At 38.4% G+C, this 24,286-nt stretch overlaps 1 protein-coding gene across 1 annotated transcript in view; it reads right to left on the bottom strand.

Annotated features, from left to right (window-relative positions):
* Nucleotides 1-24,286, bottom strand: part of LOC126416768 (gastrula zinc finger protein XlCGF57.1-like) — a 252,168-nt gene that overhangs the window by 89,163 nt on the left and 138,719 nt on the right. The window contains exon 9 of the mRNA XM_050084613.1: nucleotides 17,925-18,034. Coding sequence (XP_049940570.1) covers nucleotides 17,925-18,034 — 110 coding nt within the window. The remainder of the gene's footprint in view (nucleotides 1-17,924; nucleotides 18,035-24,286) is intronic.

Raw genomic sequence — 24,286 nt, 5'->3', positions numbered from 1 at the left:
GCTCATCAGTATGGGACCCTTACCAGGTTGGATTAATAGAAGAGATAGACATGATCCAGCGAAAAGCAGCGCGATTCGTCATGGGGACATTTAGTCAGCGCGAGAGCGTTACGGAGATGCTGAACAAGCTCCAGTGGCGGACACTTCAAGAAAGGCGTTACGCAATACAGAGAGGTTTATTATCGAAATTACGAGAGAGCACATTCCGGGAAGAGATGGGCAACATATTACTACCGCCCACATATATCACGCGTAATGATCACAATGAAAAGATCCGAGAAATTAGAGCAAATACGGAGACTTACAAGCAGTCGTTCTTCCCACGCACAATTCGTGAATGGAACAGGGAAGGGGGGATCAGATAGTGGTACAATAAGTACCCTCCGCCACACACCGTAAGGTGGCTCACGGAGTATAGATGTAGATGTAGATGTAGACTTTATCAGCATTATAGCCTCAGGACCATAAAACGAAAGGCATAACTGTAACATTTCCCTTCCTGCTGTTATCAGCTACAAGAAATCATCAATGTATAAGAAGAACTTCAGTCTGAACATGAGACTTACAAGAATAGCATGTATGCCATCAAAAACTGGGTGGCCTCACAAATTGTGAGTTACCTAAATCAAAATAGGACACGCAGAATGGTGTGTTAAACATCAACCAACATTGATAATTTACTGACTCAACTGTTCTTTTTTGCTGCCTAGATTACTAAAAGACTATGCTGGTATCAGTTGCAGGTTGCTATGTAATGGTTGTCAGGAGCAACAAAAATTTGATTTTCAATATTTCATATAATTATTGATTGAATTTAAAAATTTAAAATGCTGTCATAATCTACTCATATAGATGCATAATTTGATGTTAAAAGTTTAACATAATAAGACTAGTTACAGTTACAACTTTTTTTTTAAGGCAGTGTAACTGACAGTGCGCAAATCCTTGGAATTGATTAATTCAATATCTGAGAACGAGAGCACTTAGCAAACTTCCTGCAGACTTTACACAGTTTCAAACCTTTATGAAATTTTTTTCTCACTGACAGGCCCCAGAAAATGATGAAAAGGAAAAAAAAAATATTGCTTACTACATTTTTGCTGTTTATGCAGTAAAACTTCAGCATCAGACATGATGTTTTAATTTATGAGTCTTTACTACAGTACCGACTCAATTTGCAACATAGTTCACAGATAGTTTCCACATACTGTATAACACTAAATGTATCTGCAAACTTACATCATTGCACGACACATAGTTCAAGAAACATTATGTCATAGACACTTAGATGTGTGAAAAACTAGTTTCTGCTTAAAATGGTGCACAGCAAAACTTCAACATCAGGCATGACATTTTAATGCATTATTTCTTTACTACTGAGTCTATTTGGAATACAGTTTGAAGACAGTATCTACACATATCACTCAATGTAACTGCAAAATTACATCATTGTACAACACATATTTCAGGAATATGACATCATAAACATTGAGGTACATGAAACACTTGCTTTTGTTTAAAATGAAGTGCAAGTAACCCAGACTATATTCAACCAGTATTTCACAATGTAAGTGCTTAGTGACTTAGAACAAACTTTAAGCATAGTTGCAAAACTTTTCTAAGCTTTTTCTCACCAAACAATTAGCGGTTAAAAACAAATTTCATGTTCTTTCTGTGAGTGAAGACGCGGATTTAGGCCTAACATCGATAAGGGATCATGAACTTTTGAAGAAACCTTATCAACAGAATGATGATACAGGCTCTAAGTTCAGAATTAAGGAAAACAGTGACGGTGAGAAATTGAGCATGCCATCTTTTGCACGAAGTAATGGGACGAACGATAAAGACAATATCATCAAAAATGTAGGCCTACAACAGTGCAAAAGTAGTGTATTATTTTTAACGGACAGTCACAGCAAAAACATGATGAGACTTTTCAAAGAAAACAAAAAATATGACGCAGCAGGTATTGTGAAGCCAGGTGCAACTACATAAAACATTATTGGTGTCAATTTACACGATAAAATGTCGGGAAAAAATGACTACATCATGTGTGTAGTGAGTGCAAATGATATTGCAAAAAACAAAGCAAATAACTGCCTAATGGAACTAAAAAAGTTCCTGGAATGCAGTAAACAATGAAATATAATAGTTGCAACTTTACCACACAGATATGATCTAACGTATCACTTGTATGTCAACAAAGAAATTCGAAAAACTAACATTAAAACTAAACAAATGTGTTCTTTGTTTGGAAAATGTAGCATCCTTGATACAGGCAAATTGGACAGATGTCAGCATACCAGAAACGGGATGCATCTAAATTACGAAGGAAAAAACTTTGTGTGTAAATTGATTAATGAAATCATTGCGAAGAGGGAGAGAACGAACAGCAAAATTGATTGGACCGGTATGGGACCAGTCTCAGCAGTAGAAGCAGCAGCATTTTCAAAAGCAGCAGAATCATCAGTAGGAGGACCAACAGATGAAACATCAACACATGCAGCACAAACTGTTGCCCGTCCTGCATGCAACAGAAAGTAAACCCAGCATTTTTTATGGTGCGTAACACAAGAGAAAAGGATTAATTGTGTGAAACATCTCTCTCGTGTGTTCAGTATGAGTCTTCCACATCTCAAGCAATACTATCAACCAGTGTACTGGAAAAAGCCACTCCTAACAAACAACATGCAAATGCAGTGGTGAGCAAAAATCAAATATTGTCTTTATTCCACCAAAATATATGTAGTCTCAAGAATAAAACAGACCAGTTACTAATATATTTAAAAGATGAGTGTGAAAGTCAGCCTGCTATACTGTATTTCTCAGAACATCATGTTATGAGTGGAATCCACATGCTACAAATTGAGAACTTTAATTTAGCTGCACATTACTGTAGATCTATTATGAGAAAAGGTGGAGTTGTAATATTTGTAAAAAACAATGTAGTGTATAAATCTCTAGACTTAAGCAAATACTGTGATGAACAGCATTTTGAGGTGTGATATTGAGTTAACAGCAGATAGTGCAACAGTTATTGTACTGGCTATTTACAGGGCAACTGCTAGAAATCTGAATGTATTTCTGAGACAAATAGAATCACTTCTGTCCCATCTATGTAGGAAAACTAAATCAACCATTGTTATGGGTGACTTCAATGTGGACTTCTTAACAGAAAATAGAAACAAAACACGTGATGTACTGTTTCAACTTAGTACCAATGGTGGACACTCAACTAGAGCAACAGCCAGTTCTAGCATTTTAATAGATAATGTATTTGTAGATAGGGATATTTACAATAATTTAACTGTGAAAAATATTATAAATGGCCTCTCTGATCATGAGCGGCAATTCCTCACTCTAAACCAAATAAATGTACAAAGGAAAGAAAATTTCATTTGAATAAACTTTAGGACAATAAACAAACACACCATTGAAAGCTTTAATCAGCAATCATAGCTAGTGGACTGGTCTCCTGTGTATGCCGCAATTGATGTTAACTCAAAATTTAATATATTTATAAATGAAGTTACAAGTCTCTTTGAAGAAGCCTTTCCAAAAAAGTCAGTGAGAGAAAACCTGTTAAAATCGGGAAACAAGCCTTGGATTACTAAAGGCATCAAAATGTCTTGTAAAACTAGAAGAGAACTATATGCATCAGCCAAGAGATCAAATGATCCCAGTAGGAGTATGTACTATAAACTCTACAATAAACTTCTGAATAAGACCGTACAAGCAGCAAAGAACATGTGCCTGAAGACAGAAATTGATTACTTGAGCAATAAAGTAAAACTATTTGGAATTTTGTAAGAAGGAAACAAGGAAAAATGCAGTTTGTAGTGAAAGTATCCAAATAAAAAGTGAGGGTCATCTTGTTAGCAATCCAAAAATAGTTGCAGTCACATTAAATACACATTTTTTAACAGTAACAAAAAAAAATAGGTTTACAATGCTACATGAACCAAGCCATCAATCTTTTGAAAGCCAGAGTACCTAGCTCAGTACAACACATGAAGGTAACAACAGTCACTGTTCAAGAAATTGAAAGAGTTATTAAATCTCTGAAAAGCAAAAACTCTAACAGGATTGACACTGTTTCTAACAAATTATTAAAATACTGCTGCAGTCATGTAAGTAAAGTCCTTTGTCACATTTTTTATGCACCACTTAGTCAAGGAATAGTTCCTGAGAGGCTTAATTATGCAGTTGTAAAACCGCTGTATAAGAAGAGAGATAAGACAGACGCTGCTAACTATCAGCCAATATCACTACAGACAAGTTTTTCAAAGGTTTTAGAGAAACTAATGCATGCCAGGATAGTTAAGCATCTCAGGGATCAAAATATCCTCAGTGAAAGTCAGTTTGGATTTCAGAAGGGTTTGTCCACAGAAGATGAAATATTTGCATTTGCTGGCAAAGTCTTGGAATCTATCAACAAAAAACTAAAGGTGGTAGGGATATTTTGTGACCTAACAAAAGAATTTGACTGTGTCAGTCACCAGATTCTTTTACAAAAAGCTGCACATCTTGGTATAAGTGGTTCATCAGGGAAATGGCTAGACTCATACCTGTCAAACAGGAAACAGAAAGTTCTAGTGGATAGTCAAAATGGAGTCCCATTATCTTCAGTATGGGGTACCATCAAGTGTGGAGTGCCCCAAGGCTTAGTTCAGGGCCCCCTACATTTTTATTATCTTTATAAACGATCTGCCTCTCTGCACAGAATATTGTAGATTCACCATTTTTGCTGATGACACTACACTACTTATCGCTAATTCAGTATATAAACTTGAGGAAACAGCAAAAAATGTTTTAAGTGAAACAGTGAACAAGTTTAATATTAATGGTCTTTCTTTAAACTCAGTTCTTTTTCTTTAAATTCAGTTCCACACAACATTCAAAGATGAAGAAATAGTAGTAAAAAAGGATGAGCAGGTGATAACCAGAGTAGATACCTCAAAATACCTAGGCTTGCATATTGACAGCAAACTGAACTGGTCAAGCTACATCCTGGATCTATGCAAAAGATTGAGTTCAACAGCTTACGCATTACACATTGTTTCTTCTTATAGAAGTATGGAAACCATGAAGTCAGCCTATTATGGTTATTTTCATGCCATTATGGCATACAAAATTATATTTTAGGGTAATCAGTCACTGGCTAAAAAAGTACTGTGTGCACAAAAAAGAGCCATAAGAATCATGGGTGGAGTCCATACTAGAGCCACATGCAGAAATCTTTTCAAGAAACTTGCAATCCTTACATTCACTGCACAATATATATTCTCTTTGATGTGCTTCATAAGGAAAGAAAAATCCATTTTTAAACTGAATAGTGAGCATCACAGTCATGAGACAAGAAGAAAACATGATATCCACTATGAACAGGCAAATCTAAGTATGGTACAGAAAGGAGTCCAGTTCACTAGCTGTAAGATTTTTAATGCCCTCCCTCCAAGAATTAAGTGTTTGGTATAAGATGAGCTCTTGTTCAAAAAAACTTAAAGGCAGTACCTATTAGAAGGATGATTTTATATGATAGAAGAGTTTCTGAACTACAGTGTTTAGCATTTCTTGTATTGTTAAATGCAAATATGTGCCCAAATTTACATTTGTAGTCCTGACTATTGTTTATTGTAAACACATATTTTGCAATATTTATTTTCTGTAACACATATTGTTTCGTAATATTTATCTCTCAAAATTGATGTTCTGTAGTAGAACCTAATTTACTGTTTACTGTAATATGAAATCTCTTTTTTTAATTTTTTATTATGTGCTACTATAGATTTCTGACACGTTCCTCATCCTCTGATATTGAGACAACATTTATCACCAGAACAAGTAATAAATAAATAAAAATTACATGTCTAATGTCAAATATTTAATACATTAACTAATTTGTAAAGTAATCAGACTTCTGAAGTTGTTTTATATATGGAAGTTCGATTCCTTACAGAGTTAGGGTTCTACTGGTTTCAAATGAAACATAATACACCTCCCCTGAATTGCTACTTAAGAATGACATCACACCAACAGCTAAATAGTCCAAATATCTAGATTTGTCCATTTATATACAATGTCATTTGCACTCTCTTTGTTTTGCGACTGTAATGCTATCATTAACACACTTATTGTTTTTGTTGTTGTTGTTTTTAAAGTTTGGACAACTGAAAACTCCAGAAAAGCCTCAGTACTAGTTAATTAATGTGTTTTTAACATTGCATTCATTTCACTATCTCTTACAACACTTAATACAGCTTTACTTACTGTCATATATTAAAAGTGATTTATTGCTTTTTTGTGTTTTATATCTCCAGACTAATAGCTATGCTTTAAAAAATATTAATTATGGCTAAATTAATGTTTCTGATTGAAACATAAGCCTGTCTGGAATTGTAGTTCTGGACTACAGTACTACACGTACTCATAGACACAAAAAAGTGTAACATTGCTTTGTTACCTGAACTAATAATCTTAAATTTGGCCACTTCACATCAAAATAAAATAAACAACAACACATAACCAACTAGAGTAATGCTTATAAGGATATTAACAATTCTTGAATATTTTATATGACTAAATTGTGAATGGGACCAAAAGCACGCAAAGAGATGCACAATCTTTAATGTGCCTAAGCACAAATAATACCTTATTTAAAAAGAAACCAGAGATTATTTACAAATGGAATGCAAAATGCAGAGCCCCCACAACATTCAATCTCTCCAGATTTTGTTTTTTCCTTAACACGAGACAAAGAAAACAATGACTATGCCACTACAGATATGTGACCGTAGGGGGTCACATTAGTGTTATTTCCCATAAAATACTAATAAAAAATCATGAAAGCATAGAAAAATACAAACAAATCACTTGGAGGTGCAAATGATATGATATGGTATGTAGCTAACTGCTGCTTCCAACAGTGAGGAATTCTTATTCAGAGTGACAAACTGCTGAAACAGATTTGCTGGGAGACTTTACAATGCAACTATTGTACTGCAAAAATGAAAATCTTGTGTATTTTTGTGAAAAGATTTCAATAGGTTCAGAAATATTCTATGGCGGATGGGAGTGGGGATGGAGGATGCTCATCAGCTTCTGTAAATCAGGTTGGACAATGTAGATTTTGTAGATAACAGTATTACAGACAGCAAGCTCAATTGCAGGACTTCCTTAAAGGGTAGCAGTGTCTGTGCCTGTGTCCGTGTCCGTGTGTGTGTGTGTGTGTGTGTGTGTGTGTGTGTGAGAGAGAGAGAGAGAGAGAGAGAGAGAGAGAGGGGAGGGGGGGTGGGGGGATGTTACACACTGACTGAAACAAAAACTCACAAACCCAGAAAAATATTAATATTTAGCAGTGAAATTTTGGGATTATGTTGGTCTAGGTAGTCATTAACAGTGCAATATCAAATGCTAATGTGAGTGCGAGATAAGCCATTGCAAATGTGAAATGTTGGTACATTAATGACCAGCATAACTGCCAGAATGTTGAATGCAAGCATGCAAATGTGCATGCATTGTGTTGTACAGGTGGCAGTTGTCAGGTTGTGGGATGGAGTTCCATGCCTGTTCCACTTGGTTTGACAGTACAGGATGGTTAATGGTGTTTGTGATGACACTGGAGTCGATGTCTGATGATGTCCCATATGTGTTCAATTGGAGATAGATCTGGTGACCACGCAGACCAAGACAACATGTCAACTGTGTGTAGAGTATATTGGGTTAGAACAGCAGCATGTGGACAACTGTTATCCTGTTGGAAAATGCCACCTGGAATGCTGTTCATGAATGACAGCACAACAGGTCGAATTGCCAAACTAATGTACAAATTTGCAGTCAGTGTGTGTGGGATAACCACGAGAGTGTGCTTGCTGTCATACAAAATCGTAACCGAGACCATAACTCCAAGTGTAGGTCCAATGTGTTTTGTTCATGCAGTGCGTCTAGTATGCAGACAGGTTTCTTGCAGGCTCTCAACTGGCCTCCTCCTAACTGACACATGGCCATCACTCACACCAAGCCAGAATCAGCTTTCATTGGAAAACAAAACAGACCTCTACCCCACCCTCCAATGAGCTCTTGATTGACATCATTGAAGTCACAAATGGCAGTGAGGTAGGGTCAGTGGAATGCATGCTATGGGACATCTGGCTCAGAACTGTCCTTGAAGTACCCAACTTGTATCAGTTCATTGAGTTACCATGGTGCCAATTGCTGCTCAAAGTGGTGCTGCAGATGCAGTACAATGTGTCAGAGCCATAAGCTGAACATGAAGTTCTTCCCTCTCTATAGTGCCATGTGGCCTCCACAGCCTGGTCTTCTTTCGGCCATACATTTTCATGACCACCGCTGCCAGCAGTCATGTACAGTGGCTAAATTCTTGCCAAGTTTTCCTGCAAATATCGCAGAAGGAACAGCTAGCCTCTCATAGCACAATTATCTAACCTTATTCAAATTCAGGGAGGTGTTAATAATGGCATCTTCATCACCTTCAAAGGATTCTTGACTAACATCAACTCACCACATCCAATCTCCAAAGGTAACTAATGCTTACAGCATTTACTTAAAACAAACCTAATTTGCATTTTAATAGTGGTACTACTAGTGTCAGTGTTATGCACCACGTGTGAAATTCGAATATACATCATCTTTCAGATGCACAAACACGCCTACCAACTTTTATTTATGTCATGTCGCAACCTTTCCTAATAAATTACAGATTATGGACAAATGTTCAGTGCTCAAGAACAAGATAATCTTATGTCGAAACACAAATATCTTAGATGAAACCAGTAGCAGTCTCATAAACATTTTTTGCAGTTTTGACATATCAAAGCTGCTCAATAGTGCAACAAGGGTAAGAAAGCCTCAGCAGCAGTAATCAGTCAAGTTGTTACACATACAGACAGGGAACACTTTGTTATTGCCAATTAATGAAAATAAAAGTTGCAGTAGATAAGCCCACCAGGCTTCAGACCTATAAAAAGACTTCTTTCTAAATCAGTATTTCTCAAGGGTATTGTCACAGCACAGAGTAATACAGGTTCCAAATCATAAAATTTTTAATGGAGTTCAACGACCTCGGTGTACGATAGGTTGGTTATGCCATGATTAGTGGTGGACCAGGAGGCACGGTGATGCAAGACCAATGGGCAGCACAGTCTGTAACTCTGCAGTAGCTGAGTGAGAGAGAGCACATGCAGCAGGAAAACAGAGAAGGACAGCGACTAAGCAAAATAGCACACACACTCATTTGTGCAGCAGAATTCCGCAAGAAGTGATAGCTACAGCTAGGAAAAACACTCATTGACTCATTTAACTGAATTACAGCACGGGTAGCAGAATAACAAGGCTATATGTGGTCATCATTAATAACCCGCATGTCACAGAACTATGGAGAGCTCTTTAAATACTGGAGTAGGAAAGAACGATTCAGGACAATGGGAATGACGGACTCCGTGTCAATGACATTCCATTCCATGACCATGTTGTTTTAGTAAGTCTTGTCCGAGATCAACCAGCGCAGTACCAGCCAGCTGTGGAGTGCCTCAGAGCTGAACTCCACTGATGAACATTATGCCGTGTCACACCACCCACTACTGATGGGAGAGCTGATGAACTACCAGCAGCAGTGCAGTACCAGGTGCTGTACTCTCTGGTTGTGGGATGGAAGATGACGACCAGGCTGGCAGTACTGGGTTCAACACCTTCCGCCTACACCACACCGCAGATGAGTGGTTCAGGGAAGAAGAGGCACGGAGTGGGATCATACAGTCCCTCAGTCGATAGCTGCTATCCATGCTGCACCAGGCTGGACTAAGCCATATTGATGCAAGAGGAACAACACTCGCTAGGATTTAGGCGCAAGGACAGCGCAGTGTCCAACACCGAGAGTCCGCCCACAACGAGGGCAGGAGGCAGCTACGACCAACAGTGCACCACCCTTTTTAAAGTTGTTACAGTAAATGATTCACTGAATAAGCATGCTTTTTAGTGCCAGGAGTGCTGCTATCATCATGCCAAGGCATCACCTGCTTGGTCCCTCTGTAGTATTATTACACCAAAGCTGGGCTGAAGTAAATACAGAAAACAATGTAGATACAAAATTGTGTACAATATTTAAAATAAACTTTGAGCAGTCCATTTCCAAAATGTATGCACTAACAGCTATGCTCAATAAGAACAAATGGGTAACAGCAGGTACAACAAAGTCCTCCTTCACCATGAAATACCTCAGTTTCACGAGAAAAACCCACAGTGAGCCAGAGTTCGTAAACGACTATTAAATGTACAAAAATATTTACAGGAAGGAAATGACAAAACAATACCAGATGCTGATAATAAAATTAAAAGAGTTTGTAATGTTGTAAAACAAGAAATAGGAAAACAGAAACAAAATCACAATAATTTACAGATAAAAGAAAGGGTTAGGTTGATAAAGGATCCACAAAACTAGCAAATTCTGTGAATATTTATCAGGTACAGCAGAGAAACTACCACAAAAATTTCCAGTATCGAGTATTGTACCATTCAAAATTCATACAATAAGTTCTTTTCTACCACAGACTGTGAATGCAGGAAAACCATGTAAATTAACAAATAGGAAGTCAGAAGGCGTAGATGAAGTGCAGAGTCTCTGCACTTGGAAGAATGCATAGGCAGTATACAAGCCCCATTAATTGTCATAATAAATGAGTCCTTCAGCAAAAAGATAACTTTCCAGAATATCTTAAACAGACAACAGTTGTGCCCCTACTTATGAAAGGTGACGCAAAAAGACACAGAAAACTACAGGCCCATTTCTCTGCCATCATCTTCTCAAAAAGAATAAAATCATTTATAAAAGACAGACAAAAGAATTAATTGAAAAAATATAACTTTGTTGGTGAAGTACAATTTAGTTTCCCAGAGTAGCAGAAGAACACAATTGGCCACAGCAGAATTTACAAAAGTGGAGCTTGGTACACTAGATAAGGATGAAAATGTCAAAAACCTAGAGTCATTAGGTTGGTTCATATCTAGAAAACAGTGTATAAAGGATAAAGAGAGCATAGGCTTTAAATAAAACAAAAACTGTAGTGAAACAATTTTATCATATCCCAAACATATTAACATAGGAATCCCTGAAGGCAGTATCTTAGCAACAATATTGTTTATATATCTAAAAACAAAGATGATGTGACTTACCACATGAAAGTGCTAGCAGGTCGATAGACACACAAACATACACACAAAATTCAAGCTTTCGCAACAAACGGTTGCTTCATCAGGAAAGAGGGAAGGAGAGGGAAAGACAAAAGGATGTGGGTTTTAAGGGAGAGGGTAAGGAGTCATTCCAATCCCGGGAGCAGAAAGACTTACCTTAGGGAGAAAAAAGGACAGGTATACACTCGCACACACACACATATCCATACGCACATACACAGACACAAGCAGACATTTGTAAAGGCAAAGAGTTTGGGCAGAGATGTCAGTCGAGGCGGAAGTACAGAGGCAAAGATGTTGTTGAAAGACAGGTGAGGTATGAGCAGTGGCAAATTGAAATTAGCGGAGATTGAGGCCTGGTGGATAACAAGAAGAGAGGATATACTGAAGGGCAAGTTCCCATCTCCGGAGTTCTGACAGGTTGGTGTTAGTGGGAAGTATCTAGATAACCCGGACGGTATAACACTGTGCCAAGATGTGCTGGCCGTGCACCAAGGCATGTTTAGCCACAGGGTGATCCTCATTACCAACAAACATTGTCTGCCTGTGTCCATTCATGTGAATGGACAGTTTGTTGCTGGTCATTCCCACATAGAAAGCAAATGAAACCCTAAAGGATGTTTATAATTGGTCACCATGTGATAAACTTACATTTATCATAAATGAAACAAGCATCATGGACCCCTGCTTAAAGGCTGAAAACAATTTTGTACATTAAATGTGGATGAAAATTTCATAGATTGTGTAATAAATACAGAATTTTTAGGAACTGATAGTGATGTCACATAAAGTGGAATGAACACATTAACTAGCAAACAAAATGTCATCAGCATGATATGCCCTTAGAATCCTGTCAACGGTGTGTCTTCAGATGATGCCTTAAAGTTACATACTATTCATGTATGGGATTCATTTTAAATGGAATCATTTTTTGATAGTACCATGCACAAAATATGGACACAGTCTTCAAACTACGGGAAAGAACCGTTGCAATAACAACTACAAACAGATATCGACCTCTCTGTAAAGATCTGTTTTAAACAGCTGGGGATTCCAGCAGCACTATGTGAGTACATTTACCAATCTGAGAAGCATATCAAGAAGAATATCAGCAATTATCCCACAAACAGCAGAGTTCAGGAGATCATGCAACATCAACCAGGTTAAATTTACACAAAACGCCATGTTGTACAAGGGATTACAACTTTATAATAAATGGCACAGGGAGGTTAAAGAGACAATTATAATCGAATTATTTAATAAGCTGGTTAATGCATACCTACAAAGTCAACAATTATTCAGATAACAAGAGCACTGAATGGTAAAAAATTAGCATTATTTAATAATAAACAGCTGTCATTCTACAGTAACATTTCATGCTTTAATGATTCTTACAGCAAAATCCTAGGCCAGGACCTGAGATAGATTATTCTATTTTTTTTCCATTTTCTTGAGCTCAATATCTCATTCACTGTGATGAGGTGCTGACTCAGCTTTTTCAAACGGGTCACCACACAAGAATTCGATCATCCTTACATACTGGTTTCCTTATAAACAACAATTACAGCACTTTTGCTATTTAGAAGTGTATTGCCTGTATAGTGAGAAGTATAGAGCCACATCTTTCATTAATAAATGTAAATATTAATTTTATGGAGACCAGAATGTTAAAGTTTGTCAACTATAGATCACAAATGTGTTTGTAGCATGAAATTCCTGTAAACACGGTAGTTGCGTTTTTTATGCATCATTCAAGTGTAATTTTTTATTTGCTTGACTTTCCTTTTTTATTTTATTATCTGGCTCTCTTGCATCTTAACAGCAAAATTAAGGGCACAAGACAATGGGGCGTTATTTTGATAATTTCCTGCTTCTTCTTTTTAAACTGTTCCCTGTTCCACTGTTACTTCATTTTTTTTTTTTTGGAGCAAGCTATCCAGTAACTACACCATCACCATAATTAATGATTATATTCGCATAACTGTCCATCAATGTATGATAGGAAAAAAATCTCACTCTGGCCTGACCAAATTTCGTATTAAACCAGTAACTTTGTAACACTTTTGAGTAAAATATATAAAATCAATCCCATTTTATTTATAAAGTCATAGTACAAAATTATTCAAGATTATAAGAGAGACCGCTCAGTCCAAATATCAACAATGGAGGAAAAGACAAATTGGTGCTTAACATAAAGACGAGAAGAGAAGAGAGAGAGAGAGAGAGAGAGAGAGAGAGAGAGAGAGAGAGAGAGCGAGCGCAAATAATTAAAGCCACAAAGCCACAAGGGATTTTATATTTGATGGATGGATCTTTCTTTTTTAAAAATTATGAAGTTGGGAATCCGTCAGGGAAGCTTGAATGGATATTGCAGTTGCTAATGCACAGTCTGCCAAAGGTAAGGATTTGCATTTGAATACTAATCTGGTACAAAGTTTAATTGTGTCACTTACAAGTAGTGCAGTGCATACTCAGCTCAGAGTAGGAGAATTCACTCTCCTAAAGAATTAATGGACATCAGACACAGCTTAACAAAATAGATGAGAAAAGGACAATTGGGTGTAAAATGAAAAGGGAAGCAAAAATCACTAGATAACTTTCAAAAAGCAGGTAGTTGAGGGAAGGATCCAGATGGCTCAGGTAGTGAAGCAGCTATTGAAATGAAGTGTGTTATGTCCAGCTGCATGTTGACCTCTCGGACCGTCTCTAATGACCTCGTTGTCGACGGGACGTTAAACACTAACCACCACCACCACCACCTCTCGGCCACAGTTTGGTGGTAGCCATTCATCCTGGTGGACAGCTGGTTGGTAGTTATACCTAAATAAAAAGGTGTGTGATGATTGCAGCAGAGCTGGTAAACGACCTGGCTGCTTTAACAGGCAGCCCGCCCCTGATAGGGTAGGATAAACCTGTGACAGGATTGGAATAGGAAGTTTTGGGTGGGTGGACTGTGCAGGTTTTGCACTTAGGTCTTCCACAGGGATACGGTCCTTGTGGCAAGGAGTTCGGATATGGAGTAGTACAGGGATGGACTAGGATGTTGTGGAGGTTGGGTGGGTGATGGAACACCACTTTAGGAGGAGTGAAAAGTATCTTGGGTAGGATGTCCCTCATTTCAGGGCACGATGACAAGTAATCAAAGCCCTGGCAAAGGATGTGCTTCAGTTGTTTCAGTCCGGGGTGGTACTGGATGATGAAGCGAACACTCCTTTGTGGCTGGTTCTTGGGGGCAGTGGAAGGATTAGGGGTGTGAGGGGAAATAGCATGGGAGATCTGTTTGCAGATTAGGTCTGGGAGATAGTGCCTGTCTGTGAGGGCCTTGATGAAATCCTCAGCATACTAAGCAAGGGAATTTTTGTCACTGCAGATACACTGTCCCCACATGGCCAGGCTGTATGGGAGGGTTTTTTTGGTGTGAAAGGGATGACATCAAAATACAGGTACTGTTGGTGGTTGGTGGGTTTAATGTGAACAGAGGTGTGAATGGAGACATCAGAGAGGAGTAGATCAACACCTAGGAAGGTGGCATACTGGATTGAGCAGGACCATTTGAAGTGGATGGGGGAGAAGATGAGCTATTGAAGGAAAGAAGGAAGTGTGGCTTGGCCTCGAGTCCAGATCATGGATATATCATCAGTGAACCTGAACCAGACTAGGGGTATGGTGTTTGGGAGGATAGGAAGGTCAGACCATGGGCAAGAGGGATGTTGGAGTTAGGGAGGTGGCATCAATAGTGACAAGTAGGGACGTAGGAGGTAGAGGGGTGGGGATAGGGGAGAGTCGGTGAAGGAAGCAGTGTCTTTGGCATGGGAGGCTAGATTACAGGCAACTGGTTGGAGGTATTGGTCAATGAGGACCAAAATTCTTTCAGTGCGGGCACAATAATCAGACACAATGGGGCATCTAGGATTGTTGGGTTTGGGATTTTGGGGAACGTTTAGAAGGTGGGTGTGCATGGTGTCTTAGGGGTGAGGAAGGAAATGGATTCAGGGGAGATATTCTGGGAAGGGCCTGTGGCTTCTCCTTTGAAGGGAGGATATATAAACAAGTCTGCAGCACAGCCATGGGCATCCGCATGGCACCTTCCTATGCCAACCATTTTATGGACATTCTAGAGGAGACCTTCCTAGCATCCAAAAACACCAAACCCCAAGTCTGGATCAGGTTCATTGATGATAGCTTCATGAACTGGACTCAAGGCCAAGACACCCTAAAATCTGTCCTTCATAATCTCAACACCTTCTCTCCCATCCGCTTCAAGTGGTCCTCCTCAACACTGTGTCACCTTCCTAGATGTTGACCTCTTCTTCTCTGATGGTGCCTTCTGCACCTCTGTGCACAGTAAACACACCATCCACGAACAGTACCTGTATTTTGATAGCTGTCATCTCTTTCACATGACAAAATCCCTCCCATACAGCCTGGCCACACAGGGATGGCATATCTGCAGTGACAAAATCGCCCTTCCTCAGTATGCTGATGGTTTCACAAAAACCTTCACAGACAGGCACTATCTCCGAGACCTAATCTGCAAATAGGTCTCACATGTCATTTCCTGTCACACCCATAATCCTTCCAGCAACCCCAAGAACCAGACACAAAGGAGTGTCCCCTTCATCACCCAGTACCATCCCTGACTGGAACTACTGAACCACACCCATTGCCAGGGCTTTGATAACCTATCATCGTATGGGGCATCATACCCCAGATACTTCCCACCACTCCTAAAGTGGTGTTCCATCACCCATCCAACCTCCACAACATCCTAATCCATCCCTAGGCCAGTCCTATTCCCAACCTTTTGGCACAAGACACAAGTGCAAATCCTTCACAATCTGCTCACCCAGCACTTCTTACTCCATCAGGGGCCATGCCACCTGTGAAAGCAGCAATGTCTTTTACCAGCTCTGTTGCAATCAATGCACAGCTTTTTATATAGGTGTGACTACCAACCAGCTGTCCACGAGGATGAGCGGCCAGCACCAAACTGTGGCAAAGAGCACAAAATGCAACTAAACATAACACACTTGATTTCAATGGCTGCTTCACTACCCAAGCCATCTCGATCCTTTCCTCCACTACTTGCTTTTCTGAACTGTGCAGACGGGAGTTATCCTTACTGTACATTCTCCACTCCCGTAATTATTCTGGCCTCAACCTATGGTAACATACTGTCCCCACACCCTCCATCCAACAGTTTCCAGCCCCACTGTCCTTTCATCTCCTCCCCATTCTCATCTCCCACCCTGTTTATTTGCCACTCTCTGCCAACACATCCGCCTGTCTTTCCATGCTTCACTCTTTTTTTGCTCCTCTCCACCACTCCAGATTGTTGTTTGCATCCCACACAATAGTTGCATTCCAGCCCGAGATGCTGGAGCTAGAACTCATATGTGCATGACGTTCACTTGCTTGTGTGTGTGTGCGTGTGTGTGTTTTTCACTGATGAAGGCTGTGGCTGAAAGCTTTGTATAGGTGTCTTTTAATTACGCCTTCTGCAACTTAATGTGTCTTCTTTATGATAAGCAGCAATCTGTCTTTTCCTACATTGTTGATATTCCTACCTGGAGTTTCCTCTGTTCAGTCCAAAGATTTATAAGCAGTATTCAGGGCCTTCAGATGGCCATCCGTTATAATTTAGTCTGTCATGATGAACAGTATGCCTTATTTCACCCTGCATGTAGATGAAACATATCCAATCAAGAAGAGAGATATCAAATGGTTTACTAATGCCAATTCCAGCATAACTACCTCCAAATTATGGAGATGAGAACCATATTAGTTTCATACCCTTACTGCTTTGTCATCTTTTAAGCTTCATTTTCCCCCCTTTTACCTTTCTTTCAGCTCTTGCTCCACTTTTGAAAGTTATCTAGTTATTTTTGCTTCCTTTTCATTTCACACCCAATTGTCTTTTTCTCATCTACTTTGTTTAGCTGTCTCTGATGTCCATTAATTCTTTATGAGAAAGAATTCTCTTACTCTTAGCTGAAAATGCACTGCTCTACTTGTAAGTGACACAGTTAAGCTTTGAGCCAGATTAGTACTCAAATGCAGATCCTTATCTTTGGCAGGCTCTGTGTTACCAACTGCAGTGTCCATTCAAGCTTCCTGATTCAAAACTTCAGCATGCCATTAAATATAATATCCCTCATCGCTTTCATTATTTGCTCTCTTTCCCTCAACATTCTTTTCAACTTTTTTTTTCATTTGCCTTTTGTATACAGCTGTGGTGTGGTATAGTGTTCTGACTGAATTGTAGGATGCCATAATAAATGACTGGTTCAGTTAGTTCAACAGTTGGAGAAAGGCAAGTGTATACCGCCTCCGACAAGATAATGTCTACCGAAGCACTGAGATGCTGAAACCAAACCTTGTGTTGATTGCAACTTTATCTTTTATTTTTTATTCTATTTGAAGTATTTTTCTTCTTACTTGACTGGTTTGTAGTACACATTTTATCAGCAAACTGTCTGCCACTCGATTATTATGCAAATACTTAAATATCTACCAACACATTATACTGGGACTTATTACTCCTATAACACATTTTTTGTATCTCACTCTAAACTTTGTCTTCAAGGTGTGTTTTCCACTTTTCTGTTAATAACAGCACTTTCTTATCAATTTATTTGTTTCTAACGTGTTCCACCTTTCACAGCATAGAAACTCATAATTTCAAATACGAATATTGCTAATTATACATTTTCACTTACCTCCTTGCATTCATAAGGTCGCTCGCCAGTGTGCATCCTTCGATGTTTCTTCATCGCACCACTTGAAGGAAATCTCTTTGGACAGAAATCACAAGGATATGGCCTCTCACCTTGAACAAAAATAATCATTTTCTGAATTCAAAATTTCCGTATGAAAATTCATTATTTCAGGAGGGAAAGTTCACAATTTTCTTCACAAAAAACAGTGACAGTGACGTTTATGGCATACACACTAAGCAGCTGTTGAGAAATATTGGTACAGCAACACTTTTAAATTGATTAGTCAAATTATGCAGAACTGCAACAATTAAAATTCTATTCATGGAGAGCAGTGGGAAAACAAAAAACATCCGATTGGACAAGTGGCTGAACCTCAGACCACTGCAGCAGCTATTTACCAGCAATTATCATTTCACTGTTCTATAACACTTATAATCACTGATACAGCAAGTGATTGAATAAACCGAACAGTAAAATGAGTATGTTAAATTAGTTCTACTCTCTGTGTCATGCTTTATGATAAAGGGAGAGGTAAGGATGTGGGAGCCTAACAATAAAAAAGTAAAAAAACATACAAAACTTCCTAGTTTTTCTGACATTACTAACTGTTCATTCATCAGATGAAATGGAAATATATAAAAACAAAAAGAAATACAGAGAATTGGGAATCACCAGATATTTCAAAATAAAGTAAGGGAGTATCTTACTAGTCATTACTCCTATAATTTATCAGAACATCTGGACTGAAGTATGTGGCAAATTAACACTAATATTCAAATTAAACACGTTTTAACTTTTCCTGTATGTACTCATAAGCAGATAACAGCAGGCTGTAAAATTTGTAAAGTTACATTAATGCAGTGTATGAAGTAGTAAATAAAATCAGGGGCTGAGCAATGTAAGAGGAAGAGCAGTGACTTTTTGAAATATACTTTTTCGGTTAATATAAGCAATATCCTGATTTACAGTATAATAAAAAAAGCAATCAAGAAATGATTCTTGAAATTAACAGTGTGAGTGGGTTGGATACAGTTGTAATTGTTTTATAATATATCTTACAGAAATGGACTGCAGTAGCCACTTTCACATGTTAATGTATAATTTGACTATTTCCACAGCCCACAATGCTCCCCCCTTCATGATGAGATTTGTAGAAAAGAATGTGGAAATCAATGAATGAAAAATCTACAGGTACACAAGGAAAATGTATTTCAAATCTTCCATATCCTTTACAGTCCTGCAAGTTACACAAACATACATTATTGACATGATGGCAGACTGCAGTAGAATGTATATGATTCCTCAACTGATACTTTGTCCAGCTTTTAACATTTGCATGTCTACTATAGCCGGCCAGGGTGGCTGAGCAGTTCTAGGCGCTACAGTCTGGAACCGTGTGACCGCTATGGTCGCAGGTTCGAATCCTGCCTCGGGCATAGATGTGTGTGATGTCCTTAGGTTAGTTAGTTTTAAGTAGTTCTAAGTTCTAGGGGACTGATGACCTCAGAAGTTAAGTCCCATAGTGCTCAGAGCCATTTGAACCATTTTGTCTACTATAGTCAGCAAAGCACAGCTAGAGGTGCGAGCTGTGTTTGGTGGAATGCTAACCAGAGGGAGGGTGTATACCCCTACTACTAGCAATCTCAAAAATATGGGGGAGTAAAACAGCACACACCTATAACTGTGAGACTAAGGTCACACGTGTAAGAGATGCTGCTGTTAATAGTTGTTGTCATTGTCCTATGAGATATCCCTGCTGCTTACAATGTTAGTATCACTGCCTATTGTACATTAGTAATGAATTATTAGTTGTTTGAAACTGAATGTTAGAAAAAGTGCTGACTGGGAACTTTTTGACTGGAATGTTTGCTTTTGCAAAAACTTCAACACTTTTCCTCTGAAATGGCCTTTGTTTTCTTCGTTTGGCTGTACTTAAGCTTTCAAAAATAATTGTTCTCTTGAAAAGCAGCAGCATTTTACTGCCAGTTAAGTGAATGCATCTCCGATATAAGGTGTTTCTGGGCTTTACTTGTATTTTCCTGCCAAATTAGAAGATAACAAAATCTGCAGACTACTAACTTTGACTTTTCATGGGCAGTCATAGCCCTACAACCTATGCTTGACATTGTTACAGATGGAACTGGAAAAGCACTTAGCATAGGAGTAGAACCGAATGTACAGCAAATTGTTTTTAATATCAGAGGAAGAACCTCAGTGACATCGAAAAAAGTTACAGATTTTGTTTTGGAATTGCTACAGCCTGAGCACGGGCACTAGGCTATAGCCGCAAATGGCCATGAGTGTAAATGTCCTAGAATTTAGACTGCCAGAGGGGAAGATACAATGTGGGGCAACAAAGCCCGCCTACACATTTCTTTCTAGTAAAATGCTGAATAATACATTGCATTACGCAATGTGTATCTTAAAAAGACCATTCAACAGTCCACAACTGGCATGGCACCAGCTCATTGAGCACATCGATGCATCATTGTGTTTGTACACTTTATTTTGCAAATAGGTTCTCGCATACATTATCTTTCCACATTGGGCTTCAACTGATGATGTATAATGCCAGTAACTCCTTACATTTTCCATAGTGTATGCAGAAAATAAAGCAATTTCAAACTATCTCTTATAAATAGCTCATCTGCATACAATTCACTATGAAACAGCATCTGTTAAGTAATTTTGGGTTTTCGCATTTTGACGTTCAATTTGTATCTATTTCACAGTTATCAAAAAATGTGAATTTTTCCGGTCGCCACACACACATATAGCAAGAGTATCAGCAACATTTACCTAAGTTTTTCTACATGAAAATGCTAGTTTAAATCAGCCTTGTAATTCATGAACTTGAATGGAGTCAGATGAGCAATGTGGGTGCAGAGGCAGTTGTCACAGGTCTGAGCCAACTCCTTCCTCCACAACACATAAACAATATGTGACCACTGTGTATGCTCACATCGTAGCTCATTCTACATCTTGCTAACCATACAAGTACTGCAGTCCAAAAAACTAAGAAAGAGTGTACACCAGAAATTTCCAAAATCCTGTTTCCAAGTATTCTTTTTTTCACCTGAATCAGGTTTTAGCTCAGCGATAGCACCACCCTGGTCCTTGTTCACTGCTACTGCCATGCAGCAGCATCCCTCAGTTGCTGTTGGAATACTGGTTATTCTTTGCATTTTACTGTCCCTATTAATTCACATCAATAAAACAAATATCACAGTGGACTAATTTGGGACCCGGTATAGCACAGGCACATAAAATTTCACTTTAAAAATGAATTTGTTTGTTATGGGAAACAAACCAACACCTACTTTCAATGCTGGACATTGCATGAAAAATGTGATGATCAATATTTGTACGAGGTGATACCAGCTACACTTTGCAAAAACAAAATCATAAATATCTTAAATATCTGACAGAAAATGCATCAGGCTACTCTTAGGAGGGACATCCAAAGTGAGTGAGTGTGTGTGTGTGTGTGTGTGTGTGTGTGTGTGTGTGTGTGTGTGTGTGTGTCCACTGCTAACTAATCAGTCACTGTATTTGTAAATAATAATTGTCATGTCCAATGGCTGCTAATATAGCGGAAACGTTATACGTCCTCAGTTATAATTGCAAACTTGTGCACTCACTCTCGTTTCCACACTGGTGGTCCACTTGTCGTACACAACAAGCCTCGAGCCACCAGCTTACGAGTAAATGGGCAATGGCTGATATTTGCAAATCTAGTCTCTGAGTGAATGGAGATGGGAAGTTCGGAGATGATGCCATAAGACCAGCTGGTGAGTTTAAAATGAGTATACAGAAGGCATGGCTGATTTTGTCTGATTTCTACTGGGCATGTGAGCTGGAACAGCCTGATCTAGTAGATAAGCTTCTCAGAGGCAGAAGAAATAATGACAGATAACCTGTGTGTATTTGATGCCTACTTCAGGAGATGCAAACTAAAACAAAACCCACTGATGACAGAAGTTGTTGTATTCCATCTGGGCAACTAGCATGCACATTAACATCTGTAGGTAATACTCACAGACAATGTATTGCAATGCACCATCAATCCAAAATACCTGGGTATAATCTTGAATCTTCAGAAAACAACTGCAAATGTGAAGAGCCTCAAAATTTCTTTCAAAAGTTAACAAGAACTTCTTGGAAAAGTGACACAAACACTTTGACAACAACAGCACTGACATTAGTTTATTTATCAGCTGAGTACTGTCAAGCTGTATATCTTAACAGTTCCTTCATTCACCTAGTGAATGTTCATCTTTGACAGGAAATACACATTGTATCTAGTACACTTCTGCCAATACCTATTTAGTGGCTTCCAGTGCTAAGCAACATCACTTCACCACACATGCTCTTGTTGTATTACACACAAGAATACAAAACAATCAGCAGAATTGTGATTTATTTATCTCATGATATACATTTGCAATCCATTTGGTTCATGTGCAGCAGACATGTCAAAAATTTATAATACAGCTACCAATAATTTTTATGCTAATAAACAATAGTATCAAAATAAATAAAAACACTAAAATGACATTTCTCTGGATGTATAAAACATTTATCCAACTCAAATTTCCAGTCTGTCCTGCATGAATCCATCCATGAGTAATAACATTACACATTGAGTAATGACATTTCAGGGTCAGAGCATCATATAACTTTCTTTTAAGTGGACTTCAACTCATCTGCACTCACATGTTCCACTTTAATTTAATGCAAAGCTGCTCAATTTGTTTTCTAGGTACTCAATGTTGCCTGTCAGCTCAAATTTTTATCCAAATGTAATCCTAAGAGTTTGACTGAGTCAACTTCTTATATGCCTTAATCTGCTCACATTCTGACTGTTTGGTTTTGAATTTATCATGTGAGTCTTAGATATACTTAGATTTAACACGCTTAGCTCAAATAAAATTCTAAAGTGCTGAGGGTACTGATCAAAGATTTGGGAATTTTTTCCAAATGCTGGTTTTCTTTTAACAAGTATAATCTAAACAGAACTGACAGGGAGCTGATACTTAATTGTAAGAAGAGAAGCAGGACTGTACCTAGTATGGAGCCTTTTGGAACACCATGAGATACCTTTTCCCAGTCAGAATAATAATGTGTGCCACTTAAATAAATAATAACTCTCTGGTTTCTGTTTGATGAGTAGGATTTAAGCCATTGTAGGTCAAAGCCTTTAATGCAACACTTTTCAAATTTGTAATAAGCAATGCATGGTTTATGGAATCAAACACCTCTGTGAGGTTGCAGAAAATTCCTGCAACCTTACTGCCATTGTCCAATGATGTACTCATTTTCTCAATGAAACCGTTCACTGCATCTGTGGTGTTTTTGCCTTGCTGAAAAGTAAACTTACTGTTTAGAATAATAGAATAATTTCAATGAAGTTTTTGATTTGGGCAAATATATTATTTTAGAATTGTCTGGGAGAAATGAGACAGGATGTTAATTTCCCATTACCTCTCTTGATGCCTTTTTGAAAGGTGGTTTGACTTCGGCATATTTGAAACCTCTGGGAAATAGTCCTCTTCAAATCAGTGATTTATTATTTGAGCTAATGGGTTTGCAGTTTTGTTGTGTTGTTTTTTAGTGCTAGGATTGCATTTTCTACATCCTTCATAGAACCTTTTCAAAATTTTTGTATGGTGTTTTCTGTTTTCAATAAGTCCAAAGGGATGTATATGAATGTGTGGTGTTCGTTCTTTCAGACATATCTGAAAGAATATACACATTCATTCATATAACTGATTTGCCTCAATGGGCAATGAATCTACCATCTTCAGTGTGGATGCACAATGGTATTTGATCACTTGTGAGAATCTCAAAGTAGCACCCATTGAAGACATGGATGGGACTGCAGATAGGTGGTGCTGGTGGAAGTGTGGGTCAGCTGAAAAGTGTGCTGAGATAGTCCATGTAACTGCAATAAACACTGTTCCTGGGTGGTGAAGTGATTAACGCAACTGCGTAGTAAGCAGGAGAACCTGGGTCCGAATTCCAGTCTGGCATACGTTTTCACTCATTTCCACTGATTCTGGATAAAGTCCCAATGCAGCTGAAATCCACAGGTCCTTCCCTCTCTTTACCTTTCTCCCCTCCACCTTCAATTTACATAACAAAGGGATTCAGTTTGTTGTGAAATCTGTTACATTTACTTCAGACTTTGCTACATTTATAAAAAATCCACTGAAGTACTTTGGTATTTAAGTTGGACTTACAATAGCATTTCCTTCAACGTTAATTTTTAAAACATCTTCCTTACATGCTAACTCATATTTAATGACTGACCACACAGCCTTTGTGCTACAATCTGGAACCGCGCGACCGCTACGGTCGCA

This window comes from Schistocerca serialis, chromosome 8 (assembly GCF_023864345.2).
Source record: "Schistocerca serialis cubense isolate TAMUIC-IGC-003099 chromosome 8, iqSchSeri2.2, whole genome shotgun sequence".
In the NCBI taxonomy this organism is placed as follows: domain Eukaryota; kingdom Metazoa; phylum Arthropoda; class Insecta; order Orthoptera; family Acrididae; genus Schistocerca; species Schistocerca serialis.
Note: the sequence above shows the minus strand (reverse complement) of the source record. Positions and strands in the feature narration are given on the sequence as shown.